Source organism: Mesoplodon bidens (assembly GCF_964165515.1).
Source record: "Mesoplodon bidens genome assembly, chromosome: 15".
Classification (NCBI taxonomy): Eukaryota; Metazoa; Chordata; class Mammalia; order Artiodactyla; family Ziphiidae; genus Mesoplodon; species Mesoplodon bidens.
The window spans coordinates 50,800,598-50,822,101 of NC_138171.1; the positions used below are offsets into that span (position 1 = coordinate 50,800,598).

General features: G+C 43.5%; 1 protein-coding gene across 4 annotated transcripts in view; it reads left to right on the forward strand.

Annotated features, from left to right (window-relative positions):
- The window catches only part of LOC308629615 (acyl-coenzyme A synthetase ACSM1, mitochondrial), a 41,150-nt gene extending 20,405 nt beyond the window's left edge, over window positions 1-20,745 (forward strand). For 3 of the 4 annotated variants that reach the window (XM_081257651.1, XM_081257652.1, XM_081257654.1), the window contains 10 exons: window positions 323-463; window positions 1,250-1,409; window positions 3,329-3,408; window positions 5,661-5,784; window positions 7,944-8,024; window positions 8,568-8,669; window positions 16,411-16,538; window positions 17,626-17,725; window positions 18,782-18,901; window positions 20,398-20,745. In XM_081257651.1, the coding sequence (XP_081113777.1) occupies window positions 323-463; window positions 1,250-1,409; window positions 3,329-3,408; window positions 5,661-5,784; window positions 7,944-8,024; window positions 8,568-8,669; window positions 16,411-16,538; window positions 17,626-17,725; window positions 18,782-18,901; window positions 20,398-20,484 (1,123 nt within the window). In that variant the 3' untranslated portion in view covers window positions 20,485-20,745. The remainder of the gene's footprint in view (window positions 1-322; window positions 464-1,249; window positions 1,410-3,328; window positions 3,409-5,660; window positions 5,785-7,943; window positions 8,025-8,567; window positions 8,670-16,410; window positions 16,539-17,625; window positions 17,726-18,781; window positions 18,902-20,397) is intronic. The other variant, XM_081257653.1, reaches the window with a different exon arrangement.
- The last annotated feature ends 759 nt before the right edge of the window (window positions 20,746-21,504 follow it).

A 21,504-nucleotide genomic window follows, 5' to 3' on the forward strand; every position in this document is an offset into this window, starting at 1 on the left:
GGTCCAGTGGCCATGGCTCACAGGCCCAGCCGCTCCGCGGCATGTGGGATCTTCCTGGACCGGGGCATGAACCCGTGTCCCCTGCATTGGCAGGCGGACTGTCAACCACTGCGCCACCAGGGAAGCCCTCCCCCACTTTTTAAAATGAAGAAATCTCAGTCCACATATCCAAGTCACCCATAAACTTTGTTTGGTGCCTAATACTGGGAGTTGCAAACCCCAGTTTTCTGACTCCAAGCCTCATATTGTTTCTTTTGCTTCCCCAGAGGATGGAAAAACAGGAAACATGACTTCTGTCCTTTTGTGTTGAATCCCTTTGCAGGTCAGAATCCCCAGTTCACACCTGTATTAAGTCAAAGACCCTGGACCCAATGGCCATCTTCTTCACCAGTGGGAGCACAGGCTTCCCCAAGATGGCAAAGCACAGCCATGGACTTGCTTTGCGATCCTTCTTCCCTTCATGGTAAGAGAGAGGGCACCAGCTTAGGAGCTGAGCCACAGATCTGGGGTGAAGTGTGTATGTATATGTGTATGTGCTGGGAAAAGATCTCCTGGTGGAATTGACCCCATGCTGTTTATCCTTTCTGCTCTCTTTGGTTCAGACCCCTAAGGGTGTGAGAAGTATAGACTATGTATGAGTGTTTGCTGACAGAGGCATCTGAATGACAAAGGAGGCACATTTGGGTCCTGCCTGAGCACCTTCACAGGAGGCATGGAGGAGATGTGGGTGGAAACAGCAGGCATTCTGCAAATCACACAAATGACAAGCCCCTGTGTCCCTGTCAGTAGTTCCACGGTTTGGTGGGGAAAGATAAAATGCTCCAGCAATGTGACCTTACGTGACAGGTCCTCTCCTCTCCTTGATTGTGGACAAATTCGGCATAGAGTTTCCCAGTCATGAACTGTTAGGGAAAAATAATACCTGGAACTAAGCCACACCAGGCCACTGCCCTAACCTGGAACAAACATAGAGGCTGAAGCTGGGTTAACCATTTAATCAGTTTTAAACCAAACTCTTCTCCCTTCTCCCCGTCCCCCAACTAGTAATATTCAAACCAGACCATGTTCTATATACTTTGTACCTTATTAACCAGACCAGGGGGCCAGAGAAGGCCTTTCGTAGATAGTTGTTATCTGTGCTAATGATAACAACTGAGTAGCAAAATCCTGGAGGAATGGGGGTGGAGAGAAGGGAAGGATAGTATAGTAGTCAGAATAGTATCTGAGGCTAACTGTATTTTGGAGTTAGCAGGAAGTTACTGCAGCTGAAGACATCTGATGTCCTCTGGTGCCTGGCAGACACAGGCTGGATTCTGGCTGTCATAGGGTCCCTGCTTGAACCATGGACAGCGGGGTCTACAGTCTTTGTCCATCATCTGCCCCAGTTTGACCCCAAGGTCATTGTGCAGGTAAGAAGACGAAGCTTTCGATATCAACAAACTCCCAGAAAAAACTCATTTCGAGTTCAAAACCTGGATCCAACTGAGAAATTACTTAATTTAGCAAAGAAGCCTCTTAGCATAATATAACCCTGGCTCTGGGTTTCTCAAATGTGAAGGACTGAATCAATCATTGTATCAGAATTACATCAAGAGGTAACTTTGTAGAAAACACATATTCCAAACCTTTCCCTACACTTATGGATCAGACTTTGTGGACCTGGGAACCAGAATATACATTTTGAGAAATGAAAGCAAACAGAACAAGCTCAGGTCTCCTGATCCTGGATCCTGGCTCTACCAGGGCCAGGTAGCTGGTGTGTGAATGTTGTATTTGTGTGGCTACTCAATTTAATGACGTATTTAGAAGCAAAGGCGTTGGAATATGACAGATCTAGTTTTGTATCCCATAATTGACATTTATTAGTGGTTTGCTTACCACTCTGAGCTTCAGTTTCCTTATCTGTAAAATGAGAGTCTTAATGGTTACTATCTCCACAAAATTGTTGGTAATATTAATGAGATGACATAGGAAAGGTGTGTAAAGTGCTTAGCCCTGAAACTAGCACAGAGAGAACACTCAGTAAATGGTAGCAGTTGCTGTTATGCACACACCATGGTAATAACAGGTCACCTGCGTGAACTCCTTCAACGTATTTCTCTTCACTTAAAAATTGTCTTTGTGTCTCCGCTCACTCCCCTGCTTTCTGTCTCAGAGGCAGACCTGCCCCTTCACCTCTCAGCGTCCAACTCCCTCCCGACACCTGCGGCCGATCCTGCTCTTTTCCCTGCCCTTCTGTTTGGAGCCCCTCTCTATTAATCTTTAACTCATTAAACCTTTTCTGCTGTATTTTCAATCTCTCACTTTTCATTGACTCGACTCCCTCAGTCCATAAACGTATTCAAAGCTCCTCATCCTAAGAACACCTGCCCTTCACCCTGGTACACCTTGGACCAGCCCCGCCTCTCCTCCCTTAAGGTCAGATTGCTCCACAGAACATTCTCCACTTGCTACAGCTACTGCCTGTTCCCCAGCTCAGCCCTGAGCGCTGTAGTCACCCAAGGCTCTGCCCTCAACTTTCCCTCCCCTCTGAGCAGCTTCCTTTACTTCCATTTCTCCAGCAGGTACATCCACTCAGGTGGCTCTCAAAACTGTCCAGTCTTCTCTCTCCAGGCTAGTTCCCCCTGTTTTTTTGCTGGTTGGTTAAGTTCATCTGATCATCCCTCCAACACCTGAAACTGTACCTCTCACTTCTCATTCCCTGCCCCTATGTCAATATCTGCCTCTCCATCATTATTTTCTGCCTGCATCCTGCCAGTCTCTGAGGCATAGAACTGCACAAACCACAATGAATCCACCTCTCTCCTTCCCCCACCAGGTCTAATTCTCCTTCTCCTACAAGGGGTGTTCCCAAACTCTCAGTGTATTTTAAGCTTGAATTATTTCAAAGAATTGAGTCTACAAATTTACCCCAAACCCTGCATTTGAAAGTTTAATTGTTTAATTGACTTTACACTTATTACTTTCATGAATTTTTAAAAATAAACTTTTTAGATTACTTGTTTTCAGTCTCTCCTATTGAAGATGGGAGATAGTAACTAAAACGCAAAATGTTACATTAAAAATTTACTATTCAAAGTCACAAAACAAAACTTTCCCTTCATTCCCTCCCTACCCATCCCCTCAACTTAGAGTTTCTTGTGTTGTGCCAATAGTATCTGACACATGCCATGTATGGAATTCATGCTCAATTTAGGTATACTGAAAGAATTAACAGATGAATAAATGGGCTCTTCTAGAGGAGAGGTCAGAGTTAAAATGCTAATAACAAATCTATATTTTAAATCTTAATTTTAAAAATAAATTTTTTTCTCTCCTAACTCTCTAGACTTTATTCAAATACCCTATTACCCAATGCTTTGCTGCGCCCTCTGTATTTCGAATGATTCTGCAGCAGAATTTCACCAGGTATGGTAGAAGTGGCTGTGGTTGGTAACAGGAATCTTCGGGTAGGATTTTAAGTAATCTGATGCACTGTGGTCTGACTGATTTTAGTTATGGTTCTTTGAGGATACTGTGTGTGTGTGTGGGGGGGGGGTATATATAGGTGGTGATATTTAGCAGCTAGTCTAACTGGTTCTTTAAACAGGATTCAGAGAACCAAATGAAACACTGAGTGAGCCTTGCATCATTGTGGGTTTTTACTTTTATAAACATTTTGTTGTGAAATAAACATACAGAAAACTATATAAGATATGCATTTACAGATTAATGAATTGTCCAAAATAAAAGACTTACGCAACCGTTCACCCAAGGCACAAAGATAGAACATGGCCAGTGGCTCCAGAGAACTCCTCATGCCTCTCCATCTCCACTAAAGGAATCCACTATCTTGGCTTTTATGGTGTTCATTTCCTTATTTTCCCTCATAACTTACATAAGAAATATCCCTAGACAAATTACTTTACTTGCTTTTGAACTTCATGTAATCGTACATTATTCCGTAATATCTGGCTTCTTTTTTCAACATTATGTTTCTAAGAAGTGTCCGTGTTGTTAAATAATACTGGAGTTAATTTTCATTGCTGTATAACATTACATTTTATGAAAGTAGCACATTTTTAATCAGTTCTATTATTGGGCATTTGGGTAGTTTTCAGTTTGGGACTATTGATGATTAATGCGGCATTGAATTTTTGAACATGTACATAAATATGTAAACACACATTGCTGTAGATCTTCTCTGGGAGAGGAATTGCTTGGTCACACTGACATTGCACCCTACTACCTTATTTTCCAAAGTACTGAACCAAGGTATGCTCCCCCTAGCAGGGCTGGAGAATTCCCATTGTTCCACATCTTTGGCAATATTTGTTTTTGTCAAAGTTTTAATTTTGGCCAATCTGATGGGTATGTAGTATCACACTGTAATTTTGATTTTGCATTTCCCCATGTTTGTGGATTAATTTTTAGCTCACCTGAACTCTGCTCTTTGAATCTTATGGTTGTTTATGTATCTTTTAGTGACTCTGAAATTGAAATGCCTACTTCAAAATCAGAGCTAACATGTTTTAGACATATAAGACTTAAAATATCAAGGAGTTCAATTTATGAAGATAACTGAAATACAGCTTGATTTTATTCATGAACCCTCAATCTGACAGAATTATGTTTCCAACTGTATATCAAAGCTCATATTACAGCTACTTGTTGCAACGTTCTTGAGATGGTGGATAAACCCCGTAAAAATTCAACCAGGGCATGAATATTGACTCTATTGGAGACTCTGCCCATTTTATGTACTTTGGATAAAGCTCAAGAAGAATGAGGAACATACCCTCAATGAAGCCAGCCCTCCTGTCCGTCACTACAGGCTCTGTATATACGAGGAGAGGGTGAAAAGAGATTCTACCACCTCCCTCATCCCTACTAGCTGGCTCAGCTCAGCCCCGTGCAAGGTGGTACTAAGACCCCAATCACTTCTACCCATTTCCTTCAGGGAATCCATCATTATTTTGTGATGGTTTTTGTATTACTTATGGAAATCTTCATGGGGAAAATAGATGAGAGGATTTACATCGCACAACGTACCTAGCAAACTACTGCAAATGTTCACAGCAGACTCTTCTGTTCTCTCCCAAATTCCTACTCTCAGGGCTGTTACCTGTGATCCTTCTTCTCTTTACTTACATGAACCCTGGTCTTCCTTGATGTCCCGAGCAATTCATTTCCAACCCCTAATTTGCATTCTCCAGCCAGAAACACAAAAGGCCTTCAGTTCACATAAGCCCACTCTTCCCAGAAGGCAGTACAGTTCTATTACCATCCTAGCATATCCTTGGGGTCTTATCCCTCAGCCCTTATGGTTTATAAAAATAACCCGCTTAGCCACATAGAATGCTTAGGATGTGTTCCAAGCACACTTTTTTCCCTCTTGTTACATCAACATCCATATTCAATCCTGATCTCCCTGATTTAACCCATTAGCCTCACCACCACCACCACCACCTACCCCTGCCAGATGAGTTAACAGTTACCAACAGGAAATGACTTCCACTTGGACTTGACCATCAGTAAAATGCCCAGAAGGCAAGTAAGGAAGCAAAGAAGCAGAAGGATGAATGATCCAGATGACAATGCTCTGCGCTCTCCCTGGGCCTGGGGCAGAGCGCCCAAGCCCAGTCTGCGGGGGCTCTGTTGACACTTTGCCTTCCCCTCAGCCTCAGGTTCCCCACCCTGGAGCACTGCTGTACTGGTGGGGAGGCCCTGCTGCCCGAGGAGCAAGAGCTGTGGAGAAGACAGACAGGCATTCTGCTCTACCAGGCCTACGGACAGTCAGAAACGGTAGGTGAATGGTCCCTGTTGGCCAGTCAGGATGTGCTCGTCCACTGAGCCCAGCAGATGAGCTGAATCCTGCTATGAGTGTGTGCAGAGGCCCCACTGTGCACACAGCATTGCTCAAAGCCAAGGGGAGGCTCCAGAGCTCTAGGCTCATTTGTCCCAAATAAATTTGCAGAAAAGACAATTGCAGCTCATCAACTTGTCAGAAGACCAATGTGCTGAAAAGTATTGCACAAACTTAGTAAGGGGTCTAAGGACATGGTGCCACTGTACTTGTGATAATTAGTTTAAGGGAACCCAGGAGGGGTACTGGCATAGAAGGCACTCTCTGGGAACATGGAAGCCACCACTGCAAGTCCTGTCCACTTCACCGTCCCTTCCTAGGCAGCAACCACAGGAGCAGGCAGGAGCTAGCCCCGGAAGTTCACTAGTTCATTTCTGGGTGTTTATGAGGAGAGCACACAGCTTTGATTGTGAGACACTAGCAGGAGGAGAGATCTTCTATATACATACCACACACACACACACACACACACAGTGTGATCCCAAAGAGGATCACTGACCAGTCAAGTGGGCAGGGCATTGAAAGAATAACACATGACTTGAATCTGTAGGACTTTATGCATGATAGTGTGGGCAGGTATTTATTTCTAACACATTTTCAATGCATTTCCGATGCTGGGCAGAGCCACTTTCCCCTACCTCCCTATCATCCCTTTAGCTGACAGAGGGATGACTGTCATCTCAGGGCCTGTAGCAAAATAGCTGTTTTAGTCCCAACTGACATACTTTTCTGACAATACTTTGCAAATAAATAAATAATTAGTTACTGGGTCTGCTTCCGGGATTGAGAAATGTTAAGACTCTAGGACTGTCCTTGCTGGTTCAGTTTGCATTCAGACAGGGAGGGTGAGGTTAGAACTACATGCTACACCCATGACACTAGTCCCTTTGCATCAACTATTCATAACAACAGAATACTCCCCGATACCCGCATGGTGCTTTATTTCTCCAAACATTTTCACACCTATCCACTCATCTCTGCAACATTTTCCACGTGCCTGGAGTGTGAGCAGTGACATTGCAGAGGGGAAAGTACTTCCTCTCTCAGGAGCTCAGACCCCAGTTCAGATCCCAGCCTTGCCAGTTATAGGCTTCGAGACTATCAGCATATCACTGAATCTTGCAGAGTCTAGCTTCCCCATCTCCAAAATGGAAATATAATGCCAATCTTGCCAGGTTATGATAAGGTAAATGAAAGAAAGTATACAAAACCCTGGGCACAGTGTCCAACGCCTATTGCAGTTATGGTTGTCACTGTTGTTTTTAGGTAGGTATTGTGTTTAGATGCTGGGGGTGCAGAGACGGATGGGACAATCTCTATTCTCTGAATGCTCATTATCCACTGAGGGAAAGAGACAAGCAGCAATACGAGTGTGGGGAAAAATACCACAGAAAGAGAATCTCCCAACTTCCTTTTATTAGGGACTGAAAGATAGCTAGTAGTAGTTGTTTATTGAATACTTGGTGTGTACCTGGCACACACTCACAAGCACTCTAAGGGATAATGTTATAATTACCCCCCTTTGACAGAGGAGGAGATCAAGGGGGATTACTTGGTACATAGCTAGTGAGTGGTGGAGTCAGGATTCAAACCTTGGTCTCTCTGTGTGTAAAGCGCTTAACTTTAGGAAGAATGATAATTTCGAGAACCATAAAGAAGGAATAAGGTTCATCAGGAAGACACGGGGTAGGGGAACAACGTGAACAATCTGAATAATCTCAGCACAGCTCTGAGAAGCAGCTGAGGCGGCTACAAGTAAATGGTTGTTAAATATACTCACGGCCCTCCCCAGCAAATGGACACACGTCTGGCATACAGTGGGCACTCCACACCCTACGTTACATGCCCACAGCCCTGGGCTCCCTCCTCTGCTGCTTCTTGGCCTCTCCCACTGGACTCTGTAGCCCCAGCACCAGGCTCAGGCCCAGTCCAGGTCAGGTGCAGTGAATGTCTGCTGACTAGAGTGGGGTCAATGCCTTCTAGCTTCTCCATGAGGGCTCTTTGCACAGCATCAAATGACATCTGTGAGCAAGGATGCTGTGTTTTTGTGATCAGCCTGGACGCTTTGCCAACCCCCGTTTTCTTCTTTTGTGAACAGGGAATAAGTTGTGGCACTCTCCGGGAGATGAAGATCAAGCCGGGTTCCATGGGGAAGGCCATCCCACCCTACGACATTCAGGTCTGGTGGTAAAGACATTGGCAGAGAGCAGTTAGTGCTCAGCTAGGGTTGGACCATTGTGTGACACGAGGTGACAGAACAAGTCTTGCCTCCTGGTTGCCCTTCCTCTTCTCCGCCTACTTTTCCTCCAGCTTCCTGGGGAGGTTTCAGTTGAGACCTGCAATGTCCTGGGCATGAGTGCAGCTTGCCAGGACAGCCAGAGGCCTCATGCCCCGAGCCTGGAAAAGAGTATTTGCAGTAGCACAGGCGGCTCTCTCCACTGCTGGTGCTTTTAGTTTTTCCTGATCCGTGTTTTCTATCTTGAAGACACATTTGTGATGTCTATATATGCATGAAACACATAGACCCATGGCTTGGGTTTCACCATTTGCTGATTTCAAAGACTTTTGACCGTTTTATTCTATTTTCTGACAGGGCTCCTCTACCACAACCCCCTGCCCCAATGACCCCCACTGTGTCACATGAATGAGCCAGGCAGTGTTTGGGTGGGGCTGGAGTGTTGGGGGTCCCTGCAGGGTGGGGTTCACAGGTCTCTTGCTCCAGATCATTGATGACAAGGGCAACATCCTGCCGCCCCACACTGAAGGAAACATTGGCATCAGGATCAAGCCCACCAGGCCCATAGGTGTCTTCATGTACTATGAGGTAAGGACACACCATCTGCCCCCATGCGGCCCAAGAATATTTGCAGGGAGCTGTGTAGGTGGTAAGGGACTGGACTCAACTCTGCATCCTGAGGCTTCTTCCTTCTTCCTTTATTCACTCCAAGTCAATGAAACCTGTTCTAATTAATCTCAAAGCTCATAGTGTGTTCGCACATCCCTTTCTGTCATAAGCCACCTGGCACTTATGGGCTGACTGATGGGGTAGAAAACAGCCTGGCTTCAGAACCACCAGACTTGGGGTCCAGTGATCTCTTGTGGTTAAGAATGCTGGCTTTGGGTTCACATCATACCACCCCACTTACCAACAGGGTGCAAACAAATCTGTTAATCTCGCTGAGCCTCCAGGGGCGCTATTATCCCCACTTTAAAGAGGAAGGAACTGCAGATTGGAAGCTTTACATGTCTTTCCCATGTCAAATAAATGGCAGGCTAGGATTCAAAGTGGTGTGTTTTGGAGCCCAAACTCTAAATGAGAAATCCAGGGACTACAGAAACCTACAATAGAGTATAAAGAAACCTGCTGTAACTCTTCATCAGACAAACGCTAGCTAGCAGTGGCCACTAAGAGGAAATCCTCAGCTTCCAAGATGGACTGTAGAAGGGTAGACAGACCCTGAAATTGATCTCAGACTCCATCTCCTTTCTACAAAGTCACAGCCACTGGTGTCACTGTTGTGCTCACACTATGGCCTTGGGTGGGTGGGTGGGGTCCAGTCCCTCTGTGGTACTATTGTCCAGAAGCAATCATGCAAGCCTTAGCCTTAATTCTCAGTAGCACAGTTTAAAGGTTGGATAAAAGGGAAAATGAACACAGAGTAACATGTATAGATCAGCAGCTCTTAATATTGCCTGCACGTTAGAATGATTTGAGGGAATTTTTTTTTAAATACTTGGATGCAACCACAGAGATTCTGGTTAAACTGAACTGGGGTGGCCCAAAGCCATGACTTAAAAAAAATTGTACATAACATATTTTATTTTGCAAAGATGTCTTCACATATGGCCACACTGATTTCCTTCATTTCACATGTTCCCATGGCAATGAGACATTTCACTTTTCCATTGAGATTTGTTGGCTTATATTCTGTTCTTTTATTTTCTTTTTATTGAGGCGCATATATATATATATATATATATATATTATATAAAATTTATCCTTTTCATCATTCCTGAGCATACAGTTCAGTAGCACTGAGTAAAATTTCCAGTATTGCACAACAATCACCACTATGCATCTGCAGAAAATTTTCACCATCCCCAGAAGGAATTCTGTTCCCATTAAACAATAGCTGCCTAGTCCCCATCTCCCCAGCATTTGGTAACCTCTAATGGTACTTTTTGTCTTTAAGAACTTGCCTATTTTAGTTACCTCATATAAGTGGAATCATACATTTGCCCTTTTGTGTCCGGCTTATTTCACTTAGCACAATGTTTTTAAGGTTCATCCATGTTTTAGCAAGCTGTCATCTTTTTGAGACTGAATAATATTCCGTTGTATGTATATACTAAGTTTTGATGGACATTTGGGTTGTTTCCACCTTTTGGCCTTTGTGAATAATGCTGCTATGAACACTGATTGTGCAAGTAACTGTTTGGGTCCCTGCTTCCCTTCTTTTGGTTATATACCCAGAAATGGAATTGCTAGATCATATGGTAATTCTGTTTAACTTTTTGAGGAATTGCCATACATATTTTCCACATACACAAGGGTTTTCATTTCCTCATATCCTTACATACACTTGCTATTTTCAGTTTATTTTTAATAATGGCCATTCTAATGGGTTCGAAGTGGTAACTCATTGCGGTTTTGATTGACATTTCTTTAATGACTAGCATCTTTTCGTGTTCTTATTGGCCATTTGTATATCTTCAGAGAATTGTCTATTCAAGTTCTTTGCCCATTTTTAATTGGGTTGTTCCTTTTTCTGTTGTTGTTTCTAAGTTGTAAGAGCTCTTTATGTAGGCTGGATATTAATACCTTATCAGATATGCAAATTATATGCTTTGAAAATATTTTCTCCCATTCAGTGGGTTGTCTTTTCACTTTCTTGATAGTATCCTATGACATACAAAGTTTTTAAATTTGGTGAAGAACATTTTATCTATTCAATATTTTTCTTTTATTTCCTGTGCTTTTGGTGTCATATTCAATAAATCATTGTGAAATCCAAGGCAAGATTTTCCTCTGTGTTTTCTTCCAAGAGTTTCATAAGCTCAGCTCTTACATTTAAGTTTTTGATCCATTTTGAATTAATTTTTGTGTATGATATAAGGTAACTTCATTCTTTTGCATGTGGACATCCAAGGTTCCAAGCACCATTTGTTAAAAAGACTGTCTTTCCCACTGAATGGTCTTGGCACCGTTGCCTAAAATCAATTGACAGTATATGTGAGGGTTACTTTTTGGGTTCTCTATGCTATTCCAGTGGTCTGTATGTCTCTTTTTATGAATGTATCACATTGTTTTGATTGATATAGCTTTGAAGTAAGTTTCTGAAATCAGGAGTGTAAGTCCTCCAACTTTTCTCCTTTCTAAAGGTTGTGTTTGCACTTTGGGATCCCTTGAGATTTTATGTGAATTTTCGGATGGGTTTTTCTATGTCTGCAAAAAACACCATTGAAATTTTGATAGGGATTGCATTGAATCTGTAGATAATGTTGGGCAGCATTGTCACCTTAATATTGTCTCAAATCGTTCCTTAAAAAACTACAAATAGAACTACCATATGACCCAGCAATCCCACTACTGGGCATATACCCTGAGAAAACCATAATTCAAAAAAGACATGTACCAAAATGTTCATAGCAGCCCTATTTACAATAGCCCGGAGATGGAAACAACCTAAGTGTCCATCATCGGATGAATGGATAAAGAAGATGTGGCACATATATACAATGGAATATTACTCAGCCATAAAAAGAAATGAAATTGAGCTGTTTGTAATGAGGTGGATAGACCTAGAGTCTGTCATACAGAGTGAAGTAAGTCAGAAAGAGAAAGACAAATACTGTATGCTAACACATATATATGGAATTTAAGAAAAAAAATGTCATGAAGAACATAGGGGTAAGACAGGAATAAAGACAGAGACCTACTAGAGAATGGACTTGAGGATATGAGGAGGGGGAAGGGTAAGCTGTGACAAAGTGAAAGAGCGGCATGGACATATATACACTACCAAACGTAAGGTAGATAGCTAGTGGGAAGCAGCCGCATAGCACAGGGAGATCAGCTCGGTGCTTTGTGACTGCCTGGAGGGGTGGGATAGGGAGGGTGAGTGGGAGACGCAAAAGGGAGGGGATATGGAAACATATGTATATGTATAACTGATTAAATTTGTTATAAAGCAAAAAATAAAAAAAATAAAAAAATATATTGTCTCAAATCAATGAATATGGGATGCTTTTCCATTTATTTATGTCTTCTTTCTCTTTTTCAGCAGTGATTTTTAATCTTCAGTGTACAAGTCTTTCACCTTCTATACTAAATTTATCCTTACTATTGTATTCTTATTGATGTTTTCTTAATTTCCTCTTTGGATTGTTAATTGTTAAGATATAGAACTACACCTTAAATTTTGTGCATCGATTTTCTTTTCTATAACTTTGCTGAATTCCTTTATGAGCTCTAACAATTTGTGTGTGTGAGAGGAAGTTTTTTAGGGTTTTGTACATGTAAGATCATGTTATCTGTGAACAGATCTAGTTTTAATTCTGTTTCATTTTGGTGCCTCATTTCTTTTTCTTGCCTACTTGATCTGGGTAAACTTCCAATACTTTGTTGAGTAGAAATGGTGAGATCAGGCTCTCCTGTCTTGTTCCTGATCTTAAGAGAAAATCTTTTAGTCTTTCACCAGTGAGAATGATGTTGGCTATGCTTTTTTAAAAAATGTATGGCCTTTGTCATGTTGAGGATTTTCCTTCTATTCCTAGTTTATTAAATAAACTGAGTTTTTTTTTTATCATGGAAGGATACTGAATTTTGTTAAATGCTTTCTCTGCACCAGTTGAATAGATATGGGGCCCCCCAGACCCCAGTTTCGTTCTATTAGCATGGTTCATTACATTGATTGATTTTCATATGGTGAACCAGGAATAAATCCCAGTTAGACATGGTATATAATCCTTTTAATATGTTGCTGCATTCTGTTTGCTAGCCTTTTGCTGAGAATTTTGCCCCAATTATTCATAAGGGTCTGTAGTATTCTTTTTTTTTTTTTGGCGGTACACGGGCCTCTCACTGTTGTGGCCTCTCCCATTGCGGAGCACAGGCTCCGGACACGCAGGGTCAGCGGCCATGGCTCATGGGCCTAGCCGCTCTGCGGCATGTGGGATCTTCCAGGACCGGGGCATGAACCCGTGTCCCCTGCATCGTCAGGCGGACTCTCAACCACTGCGCCACCAGGGAAGGCGTCAGCTAATGTTTTGACAGAGATTTTCTTGAGTGCCAAGAGGTCAAACAAACAAAAATACCAATAACAACAAAAAGGAGAGAACAACCAATGTACAAGTTAGGTCTGTGCTGGGGTACTCCTTCACCACTTAACTAGGCTTGCTCTGAGCCGAGAGATCAGTCTGAGGTGAAAGCTTAAGGTCTTCTCAGGACTCTTGTGAGCACATGTCTTGCTCAGGTATGTACATGGTTTTCTAAATACCGCCATGTGCACAGCTGTCTTGAACACCCTAATTTCCTGAAAGAATCTCACCCCAGCTTCTCCTCCAGACCTTGATGATCTATTGTATATCTCCACCAATAATTTCTTATCTCAGGCATCTTTTAGTTTTGTAGTCTTCCAGGTAGCTTCTATGAACAGTGCCTATTGCTTTTCCCTCTTATATTCTGAGTTACACGAACTGGGTGCCTTGCACCAGTCCTCTAATTAGCCCGAGATAGGTTACAACAGGTGTGTACAATAATTTGCAAATGAGATCTTCTCTCTCTGGTTGGAGCAGGGGGACTGGAAACTGGGCTGCCATCTGCTCAAGACTAAAACTGCCATGTAGGAGAAAGGCTGGAGCAAGGGTGAATAAAGTGTCACAAAACTTTTCTACCATTTTCAAGAAGGCTTTTTCTTGATTGGGTATTTATAAGGTTGTTTTAAGCCTTTGACTCTTTCCCAGACGTCGTACATAGTCAATTCAACTTCTTGTACTTTTTTGTGGTTTTTTGGGGGAAATGAGACCTTAAGTCTTCCTCATATGCCATGTTTTTTTGACATCACCCACCAGTAGCACTTTTTAAAAGTAGTCAAGGTGAAGAACTCACTTTGGTGCCTCTGTAGACTCTGACCCTCTCTGTGTGGTGGATGTGATACTATTCTCCTACCATTCAGGAGCTCTTCAATGGCTCTGAGAACCTACTTCCAAGAAGTTCAGGTCCAGAGAGACAAAGGAATTCCTTCCCTGGGTGTGGGAGTCCCATCTGCAAGGTTCCAATCTTTGACCCTACCTCAGATGATTGACATCAAGAAATTTCATTTCCTTCAGGGAAAACCTGTCCACAGGGACGTGTCAGGTCAACTGTATCACAGTACACTGAGATGGACAGCAGTTCAAATGGTACATGAATTGGCGGTGGGACTTTTTCTGTACCCTTTGATGTGGTGTCTCCTAAATTTCAGTCATTCAAGTCCACATCAACTATTTTCTGCCATATCCATGCACCATCTATATTATTAATTACATTATTTTTCACTTTAAATCAAATTATTCCTTTAAAACATTTGTTTAAAAAAGAATTTGATCTGGTATCTCAAGTGGAAAACAGTATCTCTTGCCAGAAACAGGAGGCAATTATAACCATAACTATAATACACACAAAACATTTTCTTAAATTCTAGCTAACTTCTATTTTCACTAAAAGTCCTGAAATGGTATAATAACTCTAAATGGAAAGTTACCTTTAAAACTGTCTAAAAATAAAAAATTAAAGGCAAAAAATGCTCTGAAACGGAAACTTATCTTACTCTTGGTAGTTCCAGAGCTTTTAAAAATATGTCCGAGAATCTCAATATAACCAATTGGACGGGACTCTAAAAAAGGATGCAATTTAATGTTTAAAGATTTTTTTCCTGAAACCTCTTAAAATTATTCCATGTTCCAGAAGAAGAAAAATCCCAACACAGTGCTTAGTGGTCACATGCATAGGCTGTAAATTCAAACGCCAACCCTCCCACTGCCCAGCTGAGTGACTTTGAGGGAGTTATTGTGCCTCCTTGAACATCAGTTTCCTCTTCTGTAAAATGGGCTAAAAAATGCCAGCCTCACACAAATCTGTAAGGTTCACAGCAGCTTTATGCATAATAGTTAAAAATGAAACTACGCAGGTGCCGTTCAGTGGGTGAATGGTTGATCTGTGTCTCATCCGAAACGTGAGATACTGTTCAGCAATAAATATGATCAAACTATTGATGAACACAGTAGTGTGGATGGACCCCCAGAGAATGATACTGAGTTTAAAAAAAGAGCCACTCCCAAAGGTTATATACTATATAATTCCATTTATGTGACATTATTAAAATGAGAAAATTATAAAAATGGAGAATAGGTTGGTCATTGCCAAGGGGTTAGTCATGGGAAGGGAGGTGGAAGAAGGGAGAGGAGAGAGGTGGATGTGGATATAAAAGCAACGTGAGGGATCCTGTTGATGATGGGACTGTTCTGTACCTTGACGGTGGTGGAAGATACATGGACTTACACATGTGATAAAATGGCATAAAACTAGATACACTCACACGCACACATGAGTACAAGTAAAAAACTGGGGAAACCTGATTAAGATTGGTGGATGGTATCAATGTCAATATCCTGGTTATGATATTGAGCTATATTTTTGCAAGATGTTATTATTGGGAGAAACTAGGTAAAGGGTACATGAGGTCTCTCTGTATTATTTCTTATAACTGCATGCAAATATACAATTATCTTAAAAGTTTAATGAAGAATACCAGCTTCATAGGCTTTCTGTGAGGCTCAAATGAGGTAATATTTTGGGAAGAAAATTCATTCAGCAAACATTTATTGACACCTCCCATCTGTCCAGCCACTGCGTAAATGCAGAGCTTATAACAGTGAAGAAAAGAGAGTTATGCTCTAGCGGAAATTTTATTTTACTGGAGTGGCACACAAAAGTGAGTTGTTATGTTTAAAAATTGTTCTGGAGACATCCCTGGTAGCGCAGTGGTTGAGGGTCCTCCTGCCAATGCAGTTCAATCCCTGGTACAGGAAGATCCCTCATGCCGCGGAGCAGCTAAGCCTGTGTCCCACAACTACTGAGCCTGCACTCTAGAGCCCGTGAGTCACAACTACTGAGCCCACGTGCCGCAACTACTGAAGCTCGCACACCTAGAGCCCGTGCTCCGCAACAAGAGAAGCCGTCGCAACGAGAAGCCCGCGGCCCTCAATGAAGAGTAGCCCCGCTCGCCGCAACTAGAGAAAGCCCGCGTGGAGCAACGAAGACCCAACACAGCCAAAAATAAATAAATAAATGAATGAAATGAAAAACATTGTTCTTTAAATTGGTTGAACATTGTTCACTAATTGACCAGTAGCATGCATTGAGTGCTTGCATGTAATGAAAGTAGACTCAGAGAGATTCTAAAAATTTCCCAGGTGCCAGGTAGAGCTAGAAGCGGGATTCAAACCCAGATCCGAGCCCATTGCTGTAGCTCATCATCTCTAAACTCACTGTTTTTGACAGAGGAGTGTTGTTCTCTTTGCAGAGTAACCCAGTGAAGACAGCCGAAGTGGAGTGTGGGGACTTCTACAACAGTGGGGACAGAGCGACTATTGATGCAGAGGGCTACTTCTGGTTCCTGGGGAGGGCCGATGATGTCATCAATGCCTCCGGGTAGGTGTGGCTGACGCTGAGCAGGAGGTACCACCCTCACGAGCCTGGTGGGAGGTAGCATGCCCAGACATTCCTTCATGCCTTGGTGAGGGACTCTCAGCCTAACTCTGAACCAAAGTAAGACATCATGCAAGTTAAAGGCACTGGGAAGGAAAACTTTACTTTGGTGCCTATTTGTTGAGGGACCTTATTCTGTGTGCCCCTCTGATGAACCACATGTCACAGAAACACATAACAACAACAACAATAATAAAATTCACCTTTATGGAATACGTACTATGTGACCATACTCTCTGTAGAGCTTTATATGACCACCTCCCAATGCTGTAAGGTAGATGTGATTATGCCCATTTTATATTAGTTTAATTTTTTTTTGGTGGGGGAGGGGGTGGGTGTAGACCTGACAGTGTGCGGCATGCAGGATCTTAGTTCCCCGACCGGGGATTCAACCCGTGCTCCCTACAGTGGGAGCACGTAGCCCTAACCACTGGGCCCCCAGGGAATTCCCATGATTATGCCCATTTTACATGAGGAAATGGAGTCGGTGACCAGTGAAAAACATTGCCTGAAGTTTCAAAGACAGTACAAGGTGCAGGCCAGATTTGAAAAAAGGCGGTCTGACTCCAAGTCTGTTGTTCCTAACTCTTACATGATTTATAAAGAACAAAAATGACACGTTACACTAGAATCATAAGTTTTCTTGGGAATTTCAGGAAAATTGAGTTTGTTGTTTTTAATTTCTAAAACAAATGCTGATATAGTGAGGAACAGGGTGTAAAATCTGTACAAATGTTTAAGCTAAGGAGTTTTCATGCCAGGGGAAGCTGCTTGAGCTTGAGCCAAGCCCCAGAGCTCTGGGAGGATGAAGCATTCACCTCCTCTCTCACCTGGGGAGCACCTGAGCCTTGTATTTCTTAGCATGGAACGTTCAGGACTTCACATTTGAGTCCCATTACACAGGGCTCTGGCGCCCCGTGACAGATACCCTCCGTGCCAAGGGAAGATGTGTCTCTCCCAAAGATGCGATCTGAGGGCCTGGGTCACCCTCGCCCGGGAATTGGCTCAGAAGGAACCATTGGTCCTGCAGGTACCGCATTGGGCCGGCAGAAGTGGAGAACGCCCTGGCAGAGCACCCAGCGGTGGCTGAGTCCGCTGTGGTGAGCAGCCCGGACCCGATTCGAGGGGAGGTGAGGGTCGGGACGTGGAGGTCATCGTGGCTGGGTGTGGGGCTGGGAGGGCAGGTGAGGGGAAAACTTCCAGGCCATACCTACCCAGCCTTGGACCTAGGGTGAAGGGAGGGCATGCTTGGTGTGCATGTGACTTACACGATGTGGTCAGCAGGGGGCACTGTGGCCTCATCTGTGACTGAAACGATGCTGATTGTGAATGCTGCTGCTGCTGCCATCTAGTAGTTAATCAGCTCTTACTGGGTGTCAGCTCATTTATCCCTCACAGAACACAATGAATTAAGGGCTCTTCTTATACCTTTTTGCAGAGAAGGAAACAGAGGCATAAAGAGGTTAAATAACTTGCCTGGATGACAAGCTAATAAGTGGTGGGAGATTGAGCACTCTGGCTCCAGAGCAGGCATCCTTGACTCATCAAGTGTTTATTGAACACGTTCTATGTACAATCCCTGTGTAGTTAAATGAGGACATAAATAATAATAGGAAACTAATAAATTACCAACATTTATTAAATGCCCTCAAGGTCTTAGCTATTATTAAATGCCCACAGAACTCTGCCTATAATAATAGTGAAAATGGTGATGATAACAATGATAGGAATACAAATACGTTTAAACTGGCTTCACGTTTTATGTGTATTATCTCATGGATTCTTTACATAAACCTGATGAGGAATGAACCTGTCCTCTCCCCATTTCGCAGAGGAGATCGAGATTAAGACAGGTTAAGTAATGTTCCAAGGCAAAGAGTGGAAATTGGAAGTATTGGGATTTGAACCTGGGATTTCCAAAGGCTCTACTGTCAGTTTGTTTTCCCATTAATTTAGTAAGCATTTACTCTTTATTTTTAAATTTTTATTTATTTATTTATAGGCCGCGCAGTGTAGCATGGCACGTGGGATCTTAGTTCCCTGTCTAGGGATGGAACCCGCGGCCCCTGTGGTGGGAGCGTGGAGTCTTAACCACTGGACCTCCAGGGAAGTCCCAGGCATTTACTCCTTAAACTATAATTTGGCTGTCACTCGCCCTGAGCCTCCACTCTGGTTCTTCACCGCAGGTAGTGAAGGCTTTCATTGTCCTGACCCCAAACTTCCTGTCCCATGATCGAGACCAGCTCACCAAGGAGCTGCAACAGCATGTGAAGTCAGTGACAGCCCCGTACAAGTACCCAAGGAAGGTGAGTGAGAGCAGACGGTTGGGGTCTGGTCCCTGTGAGTGGTTCTGGGGGCTCCACCGCCTCAAGTCTCATACAGTGTCTGGGGTGAAGCCTAAGTAGCCAAGAGCACTAATATTTTTCTCTGCAGAAGAAGCATTTCAGCTTAGGGGTGTGAGGGAGCCCACTGAATCGGATGGAACCTCGATCCTGTGTCAGAAACTCATCCATTGCTGGAGTGTCAACCTAAAGAAAAATATCAGACAACTGCCCAAAGATATCCAAGAAGGTTATTTATAATCTTTCAAAATTTGAAAAAGACACCCAAACCAGCAACTTCCAAACTATTAAAAAACATTATTTGTCATGAGAAATACATTCTATATTGCAATCCAATACACATATACCTACACAACAAACAAAAAAGAACAAAATGATATTTACCCTAACAACGTGTAATACATTCTGATATTTTTTGTTCAACTTCATTTGTTTTAAATGCTGTGCACAACCTATAAACCTGTGCAGCAATAGAGAAATGATGAAATTACTCATGGAATTTAATATTATTCTGTAATTTAAACTGATGATGCAGATTTTTTAACATAAAATATCACAATAATATATTATTGAGATAAAAAAGCAGGCTAAGAAATAACGTACGTAGTGCTATCTGATATGTTTAAAAACAAGTTAAAATTTCCTTCTTTTGTAGTAATACTTTGCTGCATTGTGTGAATGTTTACAATCAGTACATATTATAAAGCTATATAGCTAACGTTTATTGAGCATTTACCGTGTGTACCAGGCCCTGGACTCAAGGCTTTACATGCATTATTATTTCATTTAATCCTCTCCACAACCTGAGATAATCATCCCAGTCTACAGAGAGGAAACTGAGGCTTAGAGACTCAAAGTAAATTGCCTGAGATTACAGTAAATAGAAGCTGGATTCAACCCCATGTGTATCTGACAACAGAGTTCATGCTGCTAACATTAGGCTCTGATGCTTTATCGAGAGTAGAAGAGAGGATGCGTACCAGTCAGGAAGGGCTACATGTTACTGTGGGTAACAAACAGTCCCAAAGTTGCAGTGGATTATAACAAGGACGGTGGCTTTCTTGCTCACGCCACTTGTCCACCATAGCTTTCTCGGAGCCTTTGCTCCACATCCGCTCATCCTGGGACCAGGATAAAGGAGCAGCCACCACGTAGGTACCTCCCAGAGAACTAGAAGAGATGGACAGAGGGGGTGGCCTGTCTCAATGACTCCCAACTTTTCTGTTAGAGGTGGCACACTTCACTCCTACTCATATTTCACTGGTCAAAGTACATCAAAGGGCTGCATCCAACTTCAGGAGGTCAGAGGAGAATCTGACATAAATGGTGGACCCCATTAAGGCCCCCACATGGCGCTAGCCTGTCTGGGGGACTGTGAGAGGGCAAAGGAGGAGAGCTGAGGGTTGATAGAAAATGACGGGGTGACTTGGTCAGAATGTGTTTGCTTTATCCTCAACCAGGTGGAGTTTGTCTCAGAGCTGCCCAAAACCATCACTGGCAAGATAAAAAGAAGTGAACTCCGGAAGAAGGAGTTTGGTCAGATGTAATTGGCAATAAACTCAGAAACCACTGTGTGATGTTGGCCAAATGCCTGGCGGCCTCAGTTTCCTCACGATGGTGAGGGTGAGGAGAGGAACGCTGAGAGGGTTGACTTGAAAGAGAGCCAGGAGTGTCAACATTCCAGCATTTTTGTTCTTTTAAATTAATATCAATCACTATCCTTCCTCCAAGTTCCCCGTTCCTTTCAGATTGCCCAGCTGAGCACTCAGAATGGGGCTGAAGCAAATTAAATACTGACTCAGCATCCACAGTGAGTCTGTTGTGCATTTATTCTGCGAAAGATCCAGTGCTAAATGCTGTCCCTCCTAATTCCCCCAACCCCCATCAGAGATTGCCCCAGGGCCTGATTCTCCCTCCTGGTTCCAGAGACTCTGTGACCCAGTCAATGACCAGGACATAGAGGTCTCGGAGGAACAGTCCATGTGGCCCCCGGGGTCTGCTCCTGCCTGGCTTGCCTCTGCCCACCTGGGGGGTGAGGCGGGAGGCAGGGCATCGTGGTGTCTGGGGAATGGAGAAGAGGGGAGGGCAGCCCAGCTTGGTGACGACACTTGCCTGCCACACCATCCCTCACCTGCCCCCTCCAGTGGACCCACTGCCTCTCCTCCCACCAATAATGCTGCTGCTGTTGTTGCTTGCAGGTCCCAGCCTGGACCAGTGCAGGTGAGTGAGGGCCCTGCCCTCTGGGGGCCCAGGAATCCTGCAGGACTCCTCCAGCCCTTCCCAGGGACCCAGGAGCTTTGTTCCCCAGCCCCTCCCCAGGGGCCCGCAGTCCTCCCCAGACACCTCTCCTTATACTGTGTAATCCCCTCTGCCATCCGGAGCCCTCTGACCCCCCTGGCCTGTGGTCCTGTGAACTAACCCTTCACTCCATCCATCCTTCCGGCCTGAGATGGAACCACCAGAGGCTGGAAGGAGCAGAGGCAGAAGAGGCTGAGCCTGGGGGTGAGAGAAGCCCATATTGTCTCCTTCTCACCCATTCCTGGGGGGTCACCGAGAGGGAGACCCCT